General features: G+C 43.3%; 1 protein-coding gene across 1 annotated transcript in view; it reads right to left on the bottom strand.

Moving 5' to 3' along the window:
• Positions 1 to 7,998: 7,998 nt before the first annotated feature.
• Positions 7,999 to 19,228, bottom strand: part of FBP2 (fructose-bisphosphatase 2) — a 39,573-nt gene continuing 28,343 nt past the window's right edge. The window contains exons 6-7 of the mRNA XM_032164579.1: positions 12,600 to 12,719; positions 7,999 to 8,411 (exon numbers count right to left, since the gene is read on the bottom strand). Coding sequence (XP_032020470.1) covers positions 8,217 to 8,411; positions 12,600 to 12,719 — 315 coding nt within the window. The 3' untranslated portion in view covers positions 7,999 to 8,216. The remainder of the gene's footprint in view (positions 8,412 to 12,599; positions 12,720 to 19,228) is intronic.

Genomic DNA, 19,228 nt, shown 5'->3' on the forward strand with positions numbered 1-19,228 from the left:
CTGGTGGCCTCCAGAACTGTGAGGGAATAAATTCCTGATGTTGTAAGCCATCATTACAGCAGCCCCCGGACACTAATATAGCTCAATCCCTCCAGGCTCCTCTCTCTGTTTGTCATTGTCTAGGTTTTTCTGAGACAGGATCCGGCTCTGTCCCTCAGACTGAAGTGCAGTGGCACAATCATAGCTCACTGTAACCTCCATCCCCTGGGCTCAAGCCATCCTCTTGCCTCAGCCTCCCCCATAGCTGGGACTACACGCAGTGTTGCCATGCCTGGCCAACTTTTGAATTAGGTAACCCTTCCCAATAACTTTCACGATTAGTTAACATCTTCTACATTCCTGTTTATTTCCCCTTTTTAATACAAACACATGCCCATTAAATAAGCAAAATAGGAAAAAAAATTTAATCACCCAAAAGCCTACCATCTACTTACCGGAGAGACAATAATGGCACAGGGATATACTGCCAAATTACACTAAATTTTAGTAATTCAAAGCAATAGAAAAATCTCCAGTTTTCAATTTATTCTCCTTAGATTTCTAATCAAGAAAACCTATTTTCTATACTAAAGCAAATATATACAAAAGGAAAAGACACATTTATGAAGCAAAGGGATGAACTGGAGTCCTAATGTTACGATAGGCTGGTAGTCATTTATTTGTCATCACTGAGGTATTTTCAGAAAATAGCCATGGTTCCCAGAACTTTAACAATCACAATGATCCACTCTTAGCTACTTTAAAGTCAGATAAGAAGACATCTATCCCTTAACTAGTTGTTATACATTATATGTGAATAAAACCACATAATTTAAATTTCCTCAATTAATTCTCACAGACAGTACCCAACCTCACAACACCATGATCTTTGACACAAATGTCAATGTTTTATTGTAAATCGTGACAAACTATCTACATAGAATACTCATGATTTACAATTTGAGATTGTCAACCCAGCCAGTAACCTGTGTAGCACTGAATTCAAATACCAGAAAAAGGACCCAGATTCCCTCACCACCTAGCAGAGCTCAAGTGAGCTACACAGCCCGGCAGGGAATGGGGAGTAATTAAAAGGTTGTAAGCAGGTAGTACTACAGTCAGATGAGTTTTTGACAGGTTATTCTAAAAGCACTGAGAAAAGAAAACTGTTGTAGTATTCCAGATAAGATCATTTGGTCTGTAAAAGGACAGCGTCAAGGATATAGAAAAGAACAATCAAGGAATTTCAGAGGGTAAACTGGATGTGATTATATAGTACCACATCAAGTGATCATCAGGCTCAAAGAGGGCACAGGGGAGCAGGAGGCTGCATTCCCCAGGTACTCTCTTTCTCAGGCTTGCCCAGCAGTCCTGGCAACTGACTATGTATATATACACACACATATATATATGCTTGTTCTTTGCCATCTGATCACACTAGAAATGCCTGAAAATAAACCAGTTCTGGTATTAGTACAAACACTGTGACTAGTGTCCTGAGGACCCCTTTGATTGATCTCATTATCCCTGCTTTCTAATCTAACCTCCATCTCCTGGGCTCAAGCCATCCTCTTGCCTCAGCCTCCCCCATAGCTGGGACTACAGGCAGTGTTGCCATGTATTAAATATTAAATCTGAAAAGTAAGTGAGAAAAGATTTAAAGAATGGCAAAAAGAGGCAGGGAGAGAGATTTTAGGATGTTACTGCTGTGTAGGTAAGAGATAAAAAATAAATGTCTTCCTCCAGTGTGGCGATTCCTCAAGGATCTAGAACTAGAAATACCATTTGACCCAGCCATCCCATTACTGGGTATATACCCAAAGGATTATAAATCATGCTGCTATAAAGACACATGCACATGTATGTTTATTGCGGCACTATTCACAATAGCAAAGACTTGGAACCAACCCAAATGTCCATCAATGACAGACTGGATTAAGAAAATGTGGCACATAAACACCATGGAATACTATGCAGCCATAAAAAAGGATGAGTTCATGTCCTTTGTAGGGACATGGATGAAGCTGGAAACCATCATTCTCAGCAAACTATCGCAAGGACAGAAAACCAAACACCGCATGTTCTCACTCATAGGTGGGAATTGAACAATGAGAACACTTGGACACAGGAAGGGGAACATCACACACTGGGGCCTGTCGTGGGGTGGGGGGAGGGGGGAGGGACAGCATTAGGAAATATTCCTAATGTAAATGCCGAGTTAATGGGTGCAGCACACCAACATGGCACATGTATACATATGTAACAAACCTGCACATTGTGCACATGTACCCTAGAACTAAATGTATAATAAAAATAAAAAATAAAAAAATAAATGTCTTCCTCAAGTTTACCATCAAAAAGTGCTATACATGATTTGCAAGTATTTTCTTCCATCTTGTGGGTTGTCTTTTCACTTTCTTGATGGTGTCCTTTGAAGTGCAAAAATGTTTAATTTTGATGAAGTCCAATTCATCAATTTTTATTCTTGTTGCTGCTCTCGTATTTAAGAAAACTTTGCCAAATCCAAGGTCATGACAATTTATTCCTATGTTTGCATCTCAGGATTTTATAGTTTTAGTCCTTACATTTATGTGGATTGGCTCAAAATGGATCCCTTTGATCCATTTTTTTGTATCCATAGTTTTTGTATATGGTGTTAGGTAAAAGTCCTACTCCAGGTTTTGCATATGTTTACATATCTAGTTGTCCCTGTGCCAGTTTTCAAACTTCTTTCCCTACTGAATAATCTTGGCATCCTTGTCAAAAATCAGTTGGTTATATATGTATGGGTTCATATCTGACTCTCAATTCTATCCCACTGGTCTATACATCTATCCTTCTGCCAGTATTATATTGTCCTTATTACCATTGTCTTGCAGTAAGTTTTAAAGTCAGTAAGTATGAGTTCTCCTACTTTGTTCCTCATTTTCAAAAGATTATTTCGGCTATTCTTAGTCTCTTGCAATTCCATATGAATTTGAGAGTCAGCTTGTCGATTTTACAAAGAACTCATCTGGGATTCTGACAGGGGTGAAGTTAAATCTGTAGATGAGTTTAGGGAGGACCACCATCTTAACAATGTTAAGCCTTCGGTCCGTGATCATGGGATACTTTTACATTTATTTAGATCTTTCATTTCTTTCAACAATGTTTTATAGTTTTCAGAGTACAAGTTTTCCACTTCTTAAATTTATTACTAAGTATTTTATTCTTGTTGATGTTATGACAAATGAAGTTGCCTTCTTCATTTTCTGATTGTTCATTGTAAGTATGTAGTATTCAGTTAAAGTGTGTCAAATACCATTGATTTTTGTATAATGATCTTGTATCCTGCAACCCTGATGAACACAAGGGATTTGTATCTAGAATACATAAGGAAAAATTACAATTCAGTAGTAGAATTGTATAGGATAGAATTCCTGGGCCAGGAAGGGCGGGAGTCAGGCCCTAAAAGGAAAGGCGGGCAGCGGCCATCGAAGAGCGGGTTTCAGGCAAGTGAGGGTCGGCCCGGAGGACGGGCGTGGCCGGGGTCTCCTCCCTGCCGGCCGTCACCGCCTCCCGCCCCTGCGCCCTCCCTGCGCAGCTCTGGCCAGTGCCAAAGAACAACGTGTCACTTCCCGGCGGCCGGGGGAGGGGGCGGCGGGCCGGGAGCCCTGGTGCCTGAGCCTGTGGGCCGCCGGGCCTCCTCGGGTCAGGCTGGGGTGGCATTTCGTGGCGACGAACCGGCGCCCTCCCAGCCCGCGGGGCCTGCATAGTCCGGCCCTGCCCTCCCCACCCTCACCCAGCAGCCCGGCAGGGCCGGGCGAGGCACTCGTGGGCCGGGGATCGGGGTCCTAGCGGGCCGGCCCGAGCTCAGGCCGCGGGTCCAAGGGGCCGGGACGGCGGCTCAGGGTGGCCGGTCCCGGCCCGGATGGCTGCGGATGCGGGGGGAGGGGGTGGGGGACCCTTTTTTTTTTTAACCAGTTTTGGAAAGCTTTGTGGATATTATGGATATTAACATTTTATCTGTCAAAGGCATTGAGAAGGTTTCTTTCCCCAGTCTATTTCACCCTTCAGCTTTGTTTTTTGAATTTATTTGTCAGAAAAAAATTTACAGATATTTTAGGTTGTCAAAGAAGTACGTTGGAAAAAATCCTAGAGATTTCTATCTTGGTTTAAAAGCATTTCTTTGGCGGGGCGCAGTGGCTTATGCCTGTAATCCCAGCACTTTGGGAGGCCCAGGCGGGCGGATCACGAGGTCAGGAGATCAAGACCATCCTGACTAACATGGTGAAACCCCGTCTCTACTAAAAATACAAAAATTAGCCGGGCGTGGTGGCGGGCGCCTGTAGTCCCAGCTACTCGGGGAGGCTGAGGCAGGAGAATGGCGTGAAACCGGGAGGCAGAGCTTGCATTGAGTGGAGATCGTGCCACTGCACTCCAGCCTGGGCGACAGAGTGAGACTCCATCAAAAAAAAAAAAAAAAAAAAAAGCCTTTCTTTGTCCCAAGTTAATTTAAAAATACATTCTTCTAAATTCTCATTCGAGATACATATTGGTTTTTGTTTTATGTTTAATACATTTTATCCACTTATTTGGGGGTTATGTAGGGACTAGGAGTCCACATTCTCTACTTCCAGGAAAATAGCCAGTTGTGCCAGGACCATTTACTAAATAAACTTTTGCAGTTTCATAGCTTTAGTTAATTTCTCTATGGATAGTTTATCTTTTTCCTCTTTGTTTGTTTGTTTTGAGACGGAGTCTCGCTCTGTGGCCAGGCTGGAGTGCAGTGGCCCGATCTCCACTCACTGCAACCTCTGCCTCCGGGGTTGAAGCAATTCTCCTGCCTCAGCCTCCCAAGTAGCTGGGACTAGAGGCACATGCCACCACGCCCAGCTAATTTTTGTATTTTTAGTAGAGACGGGGTTTCAGCATGTTGGCCAGGATGATCTCACTCTTTTGACCTCGTGATCCACCCACCTCGGCCTCCCAAAGTGCTGGAATTACAGGCATGAGCCACCACGCCCGGCCTATCTTTTTCCTCTTAACGTGTGTGATTCTTGCTGCTCATTTTTTGTTGTATGTTGCAAATATTTTCTTCTCACCTATCAATTGTCTTTTAACTTTGTGGTGTGTTGTTTTTACTTTGATGTAGTTACATCATTCTTTCTTGTATATCATTTGTTCTGTGTATTTTGGTCCCATTTAAGGTCAAAATATGCTCCCCTGTATCTTTTTTAACAGCTTTATACTTTTAATGCCTACTTCTATAATCCATCTGGAATCTACTTTAGGGTCAAGCTTTATTTATTTTCCCAAATGACTAGCTAATTACCTTCACACCAGTCATTCTTTCCCACTGATTTGAAACAGCTTGTCTTTTTTATTTTATTTTATTTATTTATTTTTTTGAGGCGGAGTCTCGCTCTGTTGCCAGGCTGGAGTGCAGTGGCATGATCTCAGCTCACTGCAACCTCCGCCTCCTGAGTTCTAGCGATTCTCCTGCCTCAGCCTCCCAAATAGCTAGGACCACAGATGCACGCCACCTCGCCCAGCTAATTTTTGTATTTTTAGTAGAGATGGGGTTTCAACATGTTGGCCAGGATGGTCTCCATCTCTTGACCTCGTGATCCACCTGCCTCAGCCTCCCAAAGTGCTGGGATTACAGGCTTGAGCCACTGCGCCCAGCCAGCTTGTCTTCTTTTTAAAACGTGCCTATTAACATGGCCTTATGGCTTTTCTTCTTTTGATGTGTTAATGGATCCGCCTCCCAGTTGCTGGAGCCCATCTGCCCACAGCCCTCCTCCCTGAATGCTCCCAGGTTCCCAGTGGAGCCAGATCTGCAGAGTGAAGTCCTCAGGAATCCTTGAAAATGGAAAGAACAATTGGATTTCTCCTGAGACAGAAGCCACCATTTAAATTGGAAAGGCAGTCAGTCAGCAGGGCATGAGAAACCAAGAGGAAGGCGTTCTCAGATCACTCAGGCAGAGCCCAGCTAATGGTCTTTGTGGACCCTGCCGGTGGAAGGGTTACCAAGGCATCATTCCACCAATGCCTTCAAACAGTTGATAAGTAGCCTCTGAGAATGAAACATGAGTCCCAGCCTCTCCCCTAGTTCCCTGTTCTTGGCTTTGATATACAGGGACCCACAGTCTCAGCTTTAAGAACACATACGAAGGGCAAATCGATCTTTCCATGAGCATCCACCACGTGCATCAGACGAATGAGGTCAGGATTGAAGGCGCTGCCTCTCAGCTCTGCTTCCAGCAAGGCCTTCTCCTTCTAGGTGTGTAATCTTGAGACTACATGGGGCAAACTCACTAAATCAAGGTATTCAAAAGATATTTCAAAGTGAGGATTTCAGTTTGGATCTATGATATATAAGTTTTAGATGAAGTATCTAAGAAAGCATTAAGAGCCCATTGATTAGAATCAGAATTCTTCCCAGAACAAAGAAAATCTTTGTTCCTTTTTGAGAAGGTGAAAATTTTTTGGTTGTGTAATAAGATTTTGCTGCATCTGCTAAAGCTGCCAAGCCATGCTAGACTGAGGAACGATGTTGCGTACAGAATAACACCCAAGTTGAAATGTGTCTGTGGGTTGTACGCCCCACCCTGCCCAAGCTAAAGTGGGAAAAGAGAGCCTTGCTTCCTCCAGGGCCTTGCCTGGTGCCACCCCCGACACTGCCTCCCCCTAACCTAATGAATTACTGTAATAGATTTTTCCGTGTTGAATCATTCTTGAATTTCTAGGTTAAGCCTGACTTTCTCCTGATGCACCTTTGCTTTAAATACTTCTGGATTTGATTTGATTGGTCAATCTTTCATGAATGTCTTTCTTAGCCTCCAGGTCCATAGATATTCAGAGCAATTCTTCGTAAAACAAAACGAGATTTCAGACGCATAAGCCACCCCCTCCCCAGTCTTAACATAATTTGGACAAGTGACGAGTCATTTAACCAGCATACACCAGTTAGTCCCTAGAATAGATTAAAACATTTCCCCAAAAACTGAAAATGCAAGGTTAAGAGGTTTAGAAAAGTAGTTAATTTCTTTGTTTTTTTTTTTTTGAGACGGAGTCTGGCTCTGTCACCCAGGCTGGAGTGCGGTGGCGCGATCTCGGCTCACTGCAAGCTCCACCTCCCGGGTTCACGCCATTCTCCTGCCTCAGCCTCTCCGAGTAGCTGGGACTACAGGCGCCCGCCACCACGCCCGGCTAATTTTTTTGTATTTTTAGTAGAGACGGGGTTTCACCGTGGTCTCGATCTCCTGACCTCGTGATCCACCCGCCTCGGCCTCCCAAAGTGCTGGGATTACAAGCGTGAGCCACCGCGCCCGGCCAAAAGTAGTTAATTTCTAAATATTGACTCTGTTTAGTTTCTGGCTTTAACAATAAGTGACCCCATTTTCCATTCAAACTGATTGGTCATCCAAGTTATAGACTCTTAAGATAGGCTCAATCAGAAATTTCAGAATTTAATTGCCATGAGATTTCTAACTCAAGTTTATCCAAAATAAGACACAAATACTCTTCTAAGATATTCAGTTGGAAATTTATATGTGTTTGAGGGAGGTAATCACTACAGGATAAGACACTAGGTTCAAATTTCAAGCCAACCAAGACAATTTTTATTTTTTAGATGGACTCTCACTCTGTCACCCAAGCTGGAGTGCAGTGGCACGATCTCGGCTCACTGCAAGCTCTGCCTCCCAGGTTCACGCCATTCTCCTACCTCAGCCTCCCGAGTAGCTGGGACTACAGGCGCCCACCACCATGCCCGGCTAATTTTTTGTATTTTTAGTAGAGAGGGGGTTTCACCGTGTTAGCCAGGATGGTCTCCATCTCCTGACCTCGTGATCTGCTAACCTTGGCCTCCCAAAGTGCTGGGATTACAGGCGTGAGCCACCGCGCCCAGCTGACAAATTCTTAACTAATCTATGTACTCTTTGCCCGCAAGCATGCAGCCGCCAATTATGTAGGTTGACAGAATTGTAACCATATTTGCCACTGTTTCTGACAGAAGACAAGCCAAAGTCGCTCTTTCCACATGTGGGTTTTTATTTCTAGTCCTTCACATTGACCACAGAATCGCCTGTGGCTTCCAAACCTGTCGTAAGCAGTTTGTTGTTGCTCTTCTGTATGTGATTAGGTGGATTTACCTTTTATATACTCATCGCTACTATCTCTGTTTATCATTCATTTAGGATCCTTAGACAAGGTGCAAGACAAACAGAAGAGGGCATGTGGGGTCAAACTCGCTAGCTACCTGCCTGATTTTTCTGCACACAGGTGAGATATTCCTGCACATCCTCTGGTGACCCCAAAATGAGGGGGACTCGCTGGTGAATTGCCTCGGGCTTCACGTCCAGTACAGGCTGGGTCCCCGTGGTTGCCAAGCCTCCTGCCTGCTCAATGATGTAGGCCACGGGATTGCATTCATACAGGAGCCGGAGCTGTGGAGGAACAGAGGCAGGTGAGTAAACTCTGCAAGTGGCCAAATGTCCCGAGCCATGCCCCTAAAGCTGGGGGAGGGAGTTTGTACTGCGGCGCTTCCATCTGGCTAGCATGAGTGCACCATGCACCTCACAAGAGTGGGCCCAAGCTTTAGAGCCTACAGCAGGCCAGATGCATCAGATGGCACTCATCCAGAAGCCTTGGGGGCCCCTCTAGCCAGGTGACTGAGTCATGTATCTACCCATCTTGTGATCCTTGTGCTTATGAGAGACCTGCCTCTTGACTTGGAGATATGAGATCTAGGCATCTATTTCTTGGTTCAACAAGTAGCAAACTGATGCTGCAGGCCTGGGTGGAAGCCTTTATATGTTAGACCTCCAGGCTGGTAAAGAGTCAACCTTGGATGGGACAGTAAGGTCACCTTGACCATGCCGGCTTATCTCTCTGGGGACAGCCATAGTGGCTGGGATTGTGTGGAAGAACTCCACATCTTAAGCTTTGACTTTTCTAACTAGTTTGCTGGTGTTTCAATGGTCTTGTCTTTTGACCCTTAGACTAAGTGAAATCCCATCGTTTGCACTCCCATAGCGTCCTGTACTTCCCCTCTCATAACACTCATCACACTGAGGCCTCTTTAATGCATGGCTTCCTCCCTAGGCTGCTGTCCATCCCAGTTGGTCACTGTACTATCTGTATTCTCAGTAGTGCCGACACAGAGAAAGTGTTGGCTCTGGCCTGTAATCTCAGGATTTTGGGAGGCCGAGGCAAAAGGATTGCTTGAGTCCAGGAATTTGAGACCCCATTTGAGATAGTGAGACCCCATCTCTACAAAAAAATTAAAAATTAACCAGGTGTGGTAGCGCACACCTGTGATCCCAGCTATTCAGGAAGCTGAAGTGGGAGGATCAACTGAGCCCCGGAGTTCAAGGCTGCAGTGAGCTGTGATCACGCTACTGCCCTCTAGTCTAGGTGACAGAGCAAGAGCCTGTCTCAAAAACGAAGAAAGTGTCCAAGCAAGGCCACTGTGTTTCCTGCACGAGGGGTCCCAGCCGAGGGCAGAAATTGGGTTGAAATCAGCCTGTGCCCTGCTTGCCAGTCTCTGCACAAGACCCAGGGCTGAGCCTGTTCAGAGGAAGGAAGACCTTCTCTAACCCTCCTGCAGGCACGTGAGAACTGGCAGGAGACTGCCTGTGTCCTGTGAGTACGCAGTGCATTGAAATGAATGGGGTTGGATTGAATGGACTTTTTAGGTCTATTTCTGTGATGATGTCATGACACCCCCAGCCTGACTCACGACACACACCCCCATCACCTTAGATTCAGGGTGTTGTTCTGGCCAGAGGCCCTGCTGCTGTGCATGACTCAGTATCATCTTCTCCTTTCTCCCCATCAGTGCAACCTGTGTAACTTCCCAAAAGTTCATTCTCCATTATCACCTTACAAAATGGTTGACCCAGCTGTGTGCAGCCTTTCCTTACCATTCTTTTCTTCCAGTCCATTTTGGTGATATGTTTAAACTATTTTGAGATACAGTCATACATTATGGTAAATTTTTTCTATTTTTCTATTATATATTGATATATTATATCATATTATATATTTACATATCATATGTTATTATATATTTATATATAATGTTATTATATATTTTTTCTATTGTATATATTATATATATTAGGGAGAGGAACACGATACCTTTGGTCTAGGCTGGAGATCCAGGCATTCAAGAAAAAGTAAGTGAAGACTCCATGGAGGTATTTAGTGCCATTTTGGTCAGACAGTGTAAGGTGCCCTCACCCTAGACCTCTGGCTCTTAAAGTAGTGGGTGCCCAGAGGTTGTAAAAAAGTTGTGGTGCATGCGGGCTGTCTGGGGGCAGATAGTTCTGTCCCTCATTACTCACAGGAGGGACACTGGAGGCCGCGCTGTCCAGGACAGTCTAGCCAAGGAGACCCTCACCTTGACAGCTTATAGCGCTCAGCATTTTTCTCCCCTTTTATGTGGGGGATTTGGGGTATCAGACAATAAAGTCTCAGATTGTAATCAATTACCCTGTTGATTCAACTACTTTAACCAAAAAATGCTCAGCATTAGTACATAATGTGCTTGTCTTGGAGCCAAGCTACTTTTGCTCTGACCTCAGATGCCCCCGTTGTAGGAAATTTAATACCAAAATGCCCAGGACTTCATGGCACCTTGGCCTGCAGGCCATGTGACATGTGACCTGTACTTTTTTTTTTTTTTTGAGACGGAGTCTCGCTCTGTCGCCCAGGCTAGAGTGCAGTGGCGCGATCTCGGCTCACTGCAACGTTTGCCTCCCGGGTTCACGCCATTCTCCTGCCTCAGCCTCCTGAGTAGCTGGGACTACAGGGGCGTGCCAACGTGCCCGGCTAATTTTTTTTTTTTATTTTTAGTAGAGACGGGATTTCACATTGTTAGCCAAGATGGTGTCAATTTCCTGACCTCGTGATCCACCCGCCTCAGCCTCCCAAAGGGCTAGGATTACAGGCATGAGCCACTGCACCCGGCCATGACCTGCACTTTCTCTGCAATTAAATCTACACAGCTATACAGATGCAGGCACGCACAGGATAGGAGTGTGCACATGCATACACAGACACACACACAGAGACGTCGGCACAGGGACCATGACAGCAGAAACGCAGAGATTAGGATCCAACAGAACTTTCAGTATGGATGGTGGTTATGCGCAGCAAATGCAGATCTATCTATGGAGTGACATGTGCTTACAGGATATGAGTATGTGATCCCATGTGGGTATTTTCTGACTCATTTACGATCATTTGAATAATCAGTAATAACTGATCTTTATGTTCTCCCCAACGTAACTGAGTAAGTGACCAGAGTGGTTCTAAGAATTTCCATGCCTTGGCCGGGTGCAGTGACTCACGCCTGTAATCCCAACACTTTGGAAGGCTGAGGCGGGCAGCTCACAAGGTCAGGAGATCGAGACCATCCTGTCTAACACGGTGAAATCCCGTCTCTACTAAAAATACAAAAAATTAGCCGGGCGTGATGGCGGGCGCCTGTAGTCCCAGCTACTCTGAGGCTGAGGCAGGAGAATGCTGTGAACCTGGGAGGCGGAGCTTGCAGTGAGCCGAGATGGCACCACTGCACTCCAGCTTGGGTGACAGAGGGAGACTCCATCTCAAAAAAAAAAAAAAAGAATGTCCATGTCTTCTACTTGCCTCACTTAGTCCTCCATGGCACTTAGCTTTCCTTCAGCACCTCTTCTGCAGGCTTACCGGTGTTCTTAGTTCAGTGGGTGAATACACCTGGGCTAAGCACTCACATGAAGAGAAACACCGGATACACCAACCTATTAAAATCTCTCTGGCTTCATGTGCTGTGTTAGATCTCTCAGCGTGGCTTTGATTCTTAGCATTCGAATAATTCAAATCTCAAGGTGACTCTGAGAGACAGAAAAATGTGTCGCTGGTTGTTGGTGTGTCAAAGAAAGCAGAGGCCTTTATTTGATTTTACTACTTACCTACGATTTCTGTGATCGGCTAAAATTCAGATGCATTTTTATGGGAGGTTCTATGCAAGATAGCTGGATCATAAGGTTCTCACTTGATAACACAAGTATTTTGAGTTTTGCATCATTAAGTTGCAATTAGACCTTCCAGGAACTACCTTTCCAGATATATTGGCTGAGTTCTGAGTAGAAGTTCTTATTCTGGGGTTTAGAAATTCTCTAGGGGATACTTGGGCAGACTTCAGGGCATCAGTGAACTCCCTCAATGTGTAATGTGTATGTAATGTGTACGTTTACATGCATTTGTTCTGGGAAGTGTGTTGATAAGTTTTATTAGGCTCCCTATAGGGTCCATGATCCCAAATCAGCTGGTGCTGAAGCTAAAAGTCAGGTGCAGCCTGTGGAAAGTGAGACACACAGCTGGCTCATGGTGAACGGTGGGTGTGAGGCCGGAGGGAGTAAGACCAGTGAGAATCACCAGTCACATAACGTCAGCCTGTCCGCCTTCTTCTTCAAACCTCCCACAGCCTGGAGACTCACTCAAGGAAAACAGAGCTCATTTTTCCTCCCCTGCCCATCCCCACACAGACATGCCATGAAGCAGTGCAGTAGCCAAACAGCAGGCATGAGGGGAGCGAGCTCCCCTGCCTCCCTGACCGGATGCACAGCCAGTGGACAAGGGAGAATTACCTTGCCCTTAGGGCTCTTCTGGTTGGCTGGGTACAGGAAGATTCCTCCATAGACCAGGGTGCGGTGCACGTCAGCCACCATGGAGCCCACATACCTGGCCCCATAGGGAGCACTGCCATCCTAGAAGACAGAAAGCGAAGAGACAAGATCCAGTGGCTTTCAGGATTAGCCAGCACCTGCTCGTGGTCACAAGTCCAGTTGGTGTGACCTCTGCCTTCTTGAACCCCTATCCTACACCCACTAGTGTAGGAATTGAAAAGATTATATAATTGTGCATTTCATTCATTATGAGCTCCTCAAACCTTATTGTGTGACTGGACTTACCAAATGTAGGACTGCTTAAAGTATGAGACAATATCCTGCAGCAATCTTAAAAGAGCCGCTAAACAAACAGAAAGAAAAAGGAAGTCACCCATCCCACATGCAGTGCCACCTGTAGGCTCAAAATAAAGGAATGGAAGCCAAACATATAGAAAACAGAAAAAAGCAGGGGCTGCAATCCTAATTTCAGACAAAATAGACTTTAAACCAATAAAGTTCAAAAAAGACAAAGAAGGACATTACATAATGGTAAAGGGCTCAATTCAACAAGAAGACCTAACTATACTAAATAATATGCATCTAACACAGGGGCACCCAGATTCATAAAGCAAGTCATTAGAGACCTTCAAAGAGACTTAGACCCCCCCCACAATAATAGTGGGAGACTTCAACACCTCACTGACAGTAATCACTGAAGCAGAAAATTAACGAAGATACTCAAGACCTCAAATCAACACTAGACCAAATGGATCTGTTAGACATCTATAGAACTCTCCACCCAAAACCAGCAAAATATACATTCTTCTCATCACACACAGCACATACAGTAAAACTGAACACACAATCAGACATAAATCCTCAGCAAATGCAAAAGAACTGAACTCATACCAACCACTCTCCAACCACAGCTCAATAAAAATTGAAATCAAGACTAAGAAAATCACTCAAACCATGCAATTACATGAAAATTAAACAACTTGCTCCTGAATGACTTTTGGATAAATAATGAAATTAAGGCAGAAATAAAGAGATTCTTTAAAACTGATGAGAACAAAGATAAAATAACCAGAATTTCTGGGACACAGGTAAGGCAGTGTTAAGAGGAAAATTTATAGCACTAAATGCCCACATCAAAAAGTTAAAAAGATCTCAAATTAACAAGCTAATAGCACAACCAAAAGAACTAGTGAAGTAAGAGCAAACCAGCCCCAAAGCTAGCAAAAGACAAGAAATAATCAAAATCGGAGTTGAACTGAAGGAGATTCACACACACACACACACACACACACACACACACAATTCATGACTGGGCACTGTGGCTCATGCTTTTAATCCCAGCACTTTGGGAGGCCGAGGAAGATGGGTCACCTGAGGTCAGGAGTTCCAGACCAGCCTGGCCAACATGGTGAAACCCCGTCTCCACTAAAAATACAAAAATTAGCTGGGTATGGTGGCAGTCACTTGTAATCCCAGCTACTTGGAGGCTGAGGCAGGAGAATCACTTGAACCCGGGAGACAGAGATCGCAGTGAGCCAAAATCGTGCCACTGCACTCTAGCCTGAGCGATAGAGCAAGACTCCATCTCAAAAAAAAAAAAATTCAGGCCGGGCACAGTGGCTCACGCCTGTAATCCCAGCACTTTGGGAGGCCAAAGCAAGTGGATCACCTGAGGTCAGGAGTTCGAGAACAGCCTGACCAACATGGTGAAACTCCATCTCTACTAAAAATACAAAAATTAGCCAGGCGTGGTGGTGTGCCCCTGTAATCCAAGCTATTCGGGAGGCTGAGGCAGGAGAATTGCTTGAACCCGGGAGGCAGAGGTTGCAGTGAGCCAAGATATTGTGCCACTGCACTCCAGCCTAGGTGACAGAGTGAGACTCCATCTCAAAAAGGAAAAAAAAAAAAATTCAAAATATCAGTGAATCTAGGAATTTGTTTTTTGAAAAAAAAAAACTAATAAGATAGACTGCTCACTAGATTAATAAAGAAAAATAGAGACAATCCAAATAAATTCAACTAGAAATAACAAAGGGGATACTACCACTGACACTACAGAAATACAAACCATCAGAGACTACTGTGAACACCTCTATGTACACACACTAGAAAATCTAGAAGAAATGGATAAATTCCTGGACACATACAGTCTCCTAACACAACCAGGAAGAAACTGAATCCCTGAACAGACCAATAACAAACTACAAAATTAAATCAGTAAAAATAGCCTATCAACCAAAAAAAGCCTATGACCAGAGAGATTCACAGCCGAATTCTACCAGATATATAAAGAAGAACTGATAACATTTCCACTGAAACCGTTCCAAAAAAATTAAAGAGGAAAGACTCCTCCCCAACTCATTCTATGAGGCCAGCATCATTCTGATACCAAAACCTAGCAGACACACAATAAAAAAAAAAATTCAGGCCAATATCCTTGATGAATATTGATGCAAAAATTCTCACCAAAATACACAGCAGCAGCACATTATAAAGCTTATCCACCACAATCAAGTAGGCTTTATCCCTGGGATGCAAGGTTGGTTCAACATATGCAAATCAATAAATGTGATTCATCACGTAAAATGAACTAAAGACAAAAACCACTTGATGGTCTCAATAGATGCAGAAAAAGGCTTTCAATAAAATTCAACACCTCTTTCATGTTACAAACTCTCAACAAACTAGATATGGAATGAACATATCTCAAAATAATAAGATTCATCTATGACAAACCCACAGCCAACATTATACTGAATGGGCAAGAGCTGGAAGCACTCCCCTTGCAAACTGGCACATGAAAAGGATGCCCTCTCTCATCACTCCTATTCTCATAGTATTGGAAGTTCTGGCCAGGACAATCAGGCAACAGAAATAAATAAAGGGCATCCAAATAGGAAGATAGGAAGTCAAACTATCCCTCTTTGCAGATGACACGATTCTATAGCTAGAAAACCCCATAGTATTGGTCCAAAAGCTCCTTAAGCTGATAAACAACTTCAGCAGAGTTTCAAGATACAAAATGAACATACAAAAAAATTATTAGCATCCCTATACACCCAAAACAGCCAGGCCAAAAGCCAAATCAAGAACATAATCCCTTTCACAATTGCCACAAAAATAATAAAATCCCTAGGAATAGAGCTAGCCAGGGAGGTAAAAGATCTCTACAATGAGAGCTACAAAACATTGCTGAAAGAAATCAAAGATGACACAAACAAATGGAAAAACATTCCATGCTCATGGATATAAAGAATCAATATTGTTAAAATGGGCATACTACTCAAAGCAATTTACAGATTCAGTGCTATTCTTATCAAACTACCAATGACATTTTTCACAGAACTAGAAAAAAACTATTTTAAAATTCATATGGAACCATAAAGAGACAGAATAGCCAAGGCACTCCTAAGCAAAAAGAACAAAGCTGGAGGAATCACATTACTTGACTTCAAACTATGCTACAGGGCTACAATAACCAAAACAGCATGGCACCGGTACAAAAACAGACAAATAGACCAATGGAACAGAATAGAGAATCCAGAAAAAGGGCCATACACCTACAACCATTTGACCTTCAACAAAGCTGACAAAAACAAGCAATGAGGAAATGACTTCCTAGTCAATAAATGGTGCTGGGATAACTAGCTAGCCATATGCAGAAGGTTGAAACTGGACCACTTCCTTACACCATACACAAAAATTAACTCAAGATGGATTAAAAACTTAATGTGAAACCCAAAACCATAAAAACCCTGGAAGACAACCTAGGCAATACCATTTTGGATGTAGGCATGGGCAAAGATTTCATGACAAAGACACAAAAAGCAATTGCAACAAAAGCAAAAATTGCCAAATGAGATTTAATTAAACTAAAGAGCTTCTGCACAGCAAAAGAAACTGTCAATAGAGTAAACAGACAACCCATAGAATGGGAGAAAATTTCTGCAAACTATACATCTGAGAAAGATCTAATATCCAGCACCTATAAGGAACTTAAATAGGTAAGAAAAAAAACCATTAAAAAATGGGCAAAGGACATGAACAGACACTTTTCAAAAGAAGACATATTCAGCCTGGCCAATTTGGTGAAACCCCATCTCTACTAAAAATACAAAAATTAGCCTGGCATGGTGGTGTGTGCCTGTAGTCCCAGCTACTTGGGAGGCTGAGGCAGAAGAATCACTTGAACCCGGGAGGTGGAGGTTGCAGTGAGCCGAGATTGCGCCACTGCACTCCAACACAGGCGACAGAGAGAGACTCCATCTCAAAAAAGAAGAAGACATACATGCAGCCAAAAAGCATATGAAAAAAGCTCAGTATCACTGATTGTTAGAGAAATGCAAATGAAAACCCAAATGAGATACCATCTCACACCAGTCAGAATGACAATTATTAAAAAATCAAAATATAACAGATACTGGCGAGGTTGCAGAGGAAAGGGAATGTTTATGCGTTGTTGGTGGGAGTGTAAATCAGTTCAACCATATAGGAAAGCAGCGTAATGATCTCTCAAACAGCTAAAAGCAGCCATCCCATTTGACCCAGTCATCCCATTACTGGGTATATACCCAAAGGAATAGAAATCATTCTATTGTAAAGACACATGCACATGTATATTCACTGCAACACTATTCACAATAGCAAAGATATGGAATCAACCTAAATGCCCATCAGTGGTAGACTGGATAAAGAAATGTGCTACATATACACAATGGAATACTATGCAGCCATAAAGAAGAATGAGATCATGTTTTTGCAGGAACATGGGTGAAGCTGAAGGCCTAATTATCTTAAGTAAACTAACACAGAAACAGGAAACCAAATGCTACATGTTCTCACTTATAAGTAGGAGCTAAATGATGAGAACACATGGACACAAAGAGGGAAACAACAGACACTGGGGCCTACTTGAGGGTGGAGGGAGGGAGGAGGGGGAGAGGCAGAAAAGATAAGTATTGGATACCAGGTTTAGTACCTGGGAGACAAAACAATCTGTACAGCAAACCCCCATGACAGGAGTTTACTTATATAACAAACCTGCACAACTACGACTGAATCTAAAATAAAATTGTAGAAAATAAAATAAAATTACACTTGCATCACAGGAATATGTTACAGTGTTCTAAACCACTGTAGGATGAATATAGTTAACAATAATATATGACATATTTTCAAAAAGCTAGAAGGAGGATATTGAATGTTCCCAACACAAAGAAATGATAAATGTTTGAGATGATGGATTTCCTAATTATACTGATCTGATCACTATATATTATATATAATGAAACATCACTATGTATCCCATAAATATGTACAATTATTATATGTCAATTAAAAATAAAACAATGGACCTGGCATGGTGGTTCACGCCTGTATGTAATCCCAGCACTTTGGGAGGCTAAGGCAGGTGGATCACCTGTGGTCAGGCATTCAAGACCAGCCTGACCAACATGGTGAAATCCCATCTCTACTAAAAATACAAAATATTAGCTGAGCATGGTGGCTGGAGCCTGTAATCCCAGCTACTCGGGAGGCTGAGGCAGGAGAATCGCTTGAACCAGGGAGGCGGAGGTTGCAGTGAGCCGAGATCGCACCATTGCACTTCAGTCTTGGCAACAAGAGCGAAACTCCATCTTAAAATACAAATAAATACATACATAAATAAATAAAATAAAGTTAAATAAATAAATAAAATGATGACTATTTTAATGATTAGTCACCTCCTTCATAATTCATGGTCACCATCTTTTTTAATAACTCCAATTTTATAGCTCACACTCGGCACTGCACCAACAGGTGGAATTTGTGAAAAATGTAAGGAAATATTTCTGCTAATTAGGCAAGTCCAATGCTCTAACAATTGTCAAAAATGAAAATGAATGCAAAACAAATTATCAGACCCCTGAAGCAGTGTTTTCTCACTCATTTCCTCCCTCCACCTTCCCTTCCACAATAAGCAGATTCCTGAGAACAGCCTGATTCGTATTCCTCTTCCCGTCTAGATACGGAATTGGGCGCTCTGCAGCTGGGCTTCTGTCTGGTCCACACCCAGCAGGTGCACAGCTCATAAAGCAGGAACAGGAACCGGGCTGGAGGAGGCAGAAACTCCGCAGCCAGCAGGGAGGCTCTGTCTCCCTCCACGTTAGGCAGCCCTGAACCATGCACCTGTGTGTGGGAGTGAGGATTCTTCCCCACTTGATTGTTTCCAAGCAGGCTCACGTTGTGGTTAACAGCATGGGTTTACAGCCAGAATGCTTGGGTTAGAATCCTGGCTCAGCCACTTACCTTGGATAAGTAATTGAACTACTCTGTGCCTCAGCTTCCTCGTCTGTACCTGCCTCCAAGAGTTGTTATGAGATAAAAGGAGCTATTACACATAAAACACTAAAACAGGGCTTACCACATGTTAATCCCCCAATACATGTTAGCTATTATTATTATCACCTTGAAATATCCCCAAGTCATAATTACAATGAACATCATTATATTCTATTGTCTTCTAGTTGCATGCCGTGAAACCACATTGTAGGTAAACATTACCAAGTCTTCTTCTATTTTAGTTACTTAGCACTTTATCAGACCTAAGA

This window comes from Hylobates moloch, unplaced genomic scaffold (assembly GCF_009828535.3).
Source record: "Hylobates moloch isolate HMO894 unplaced genomic scaffold, HMol_V3 SCAFFOLD_10, whole genome shotgun sequence".
Classification (NCBI taxonomy): Eukaryota; Metazoa; Chordata; class Mammalia; order Primates; family Hylobatidae; genus Hylobates; species Hylobates moloch.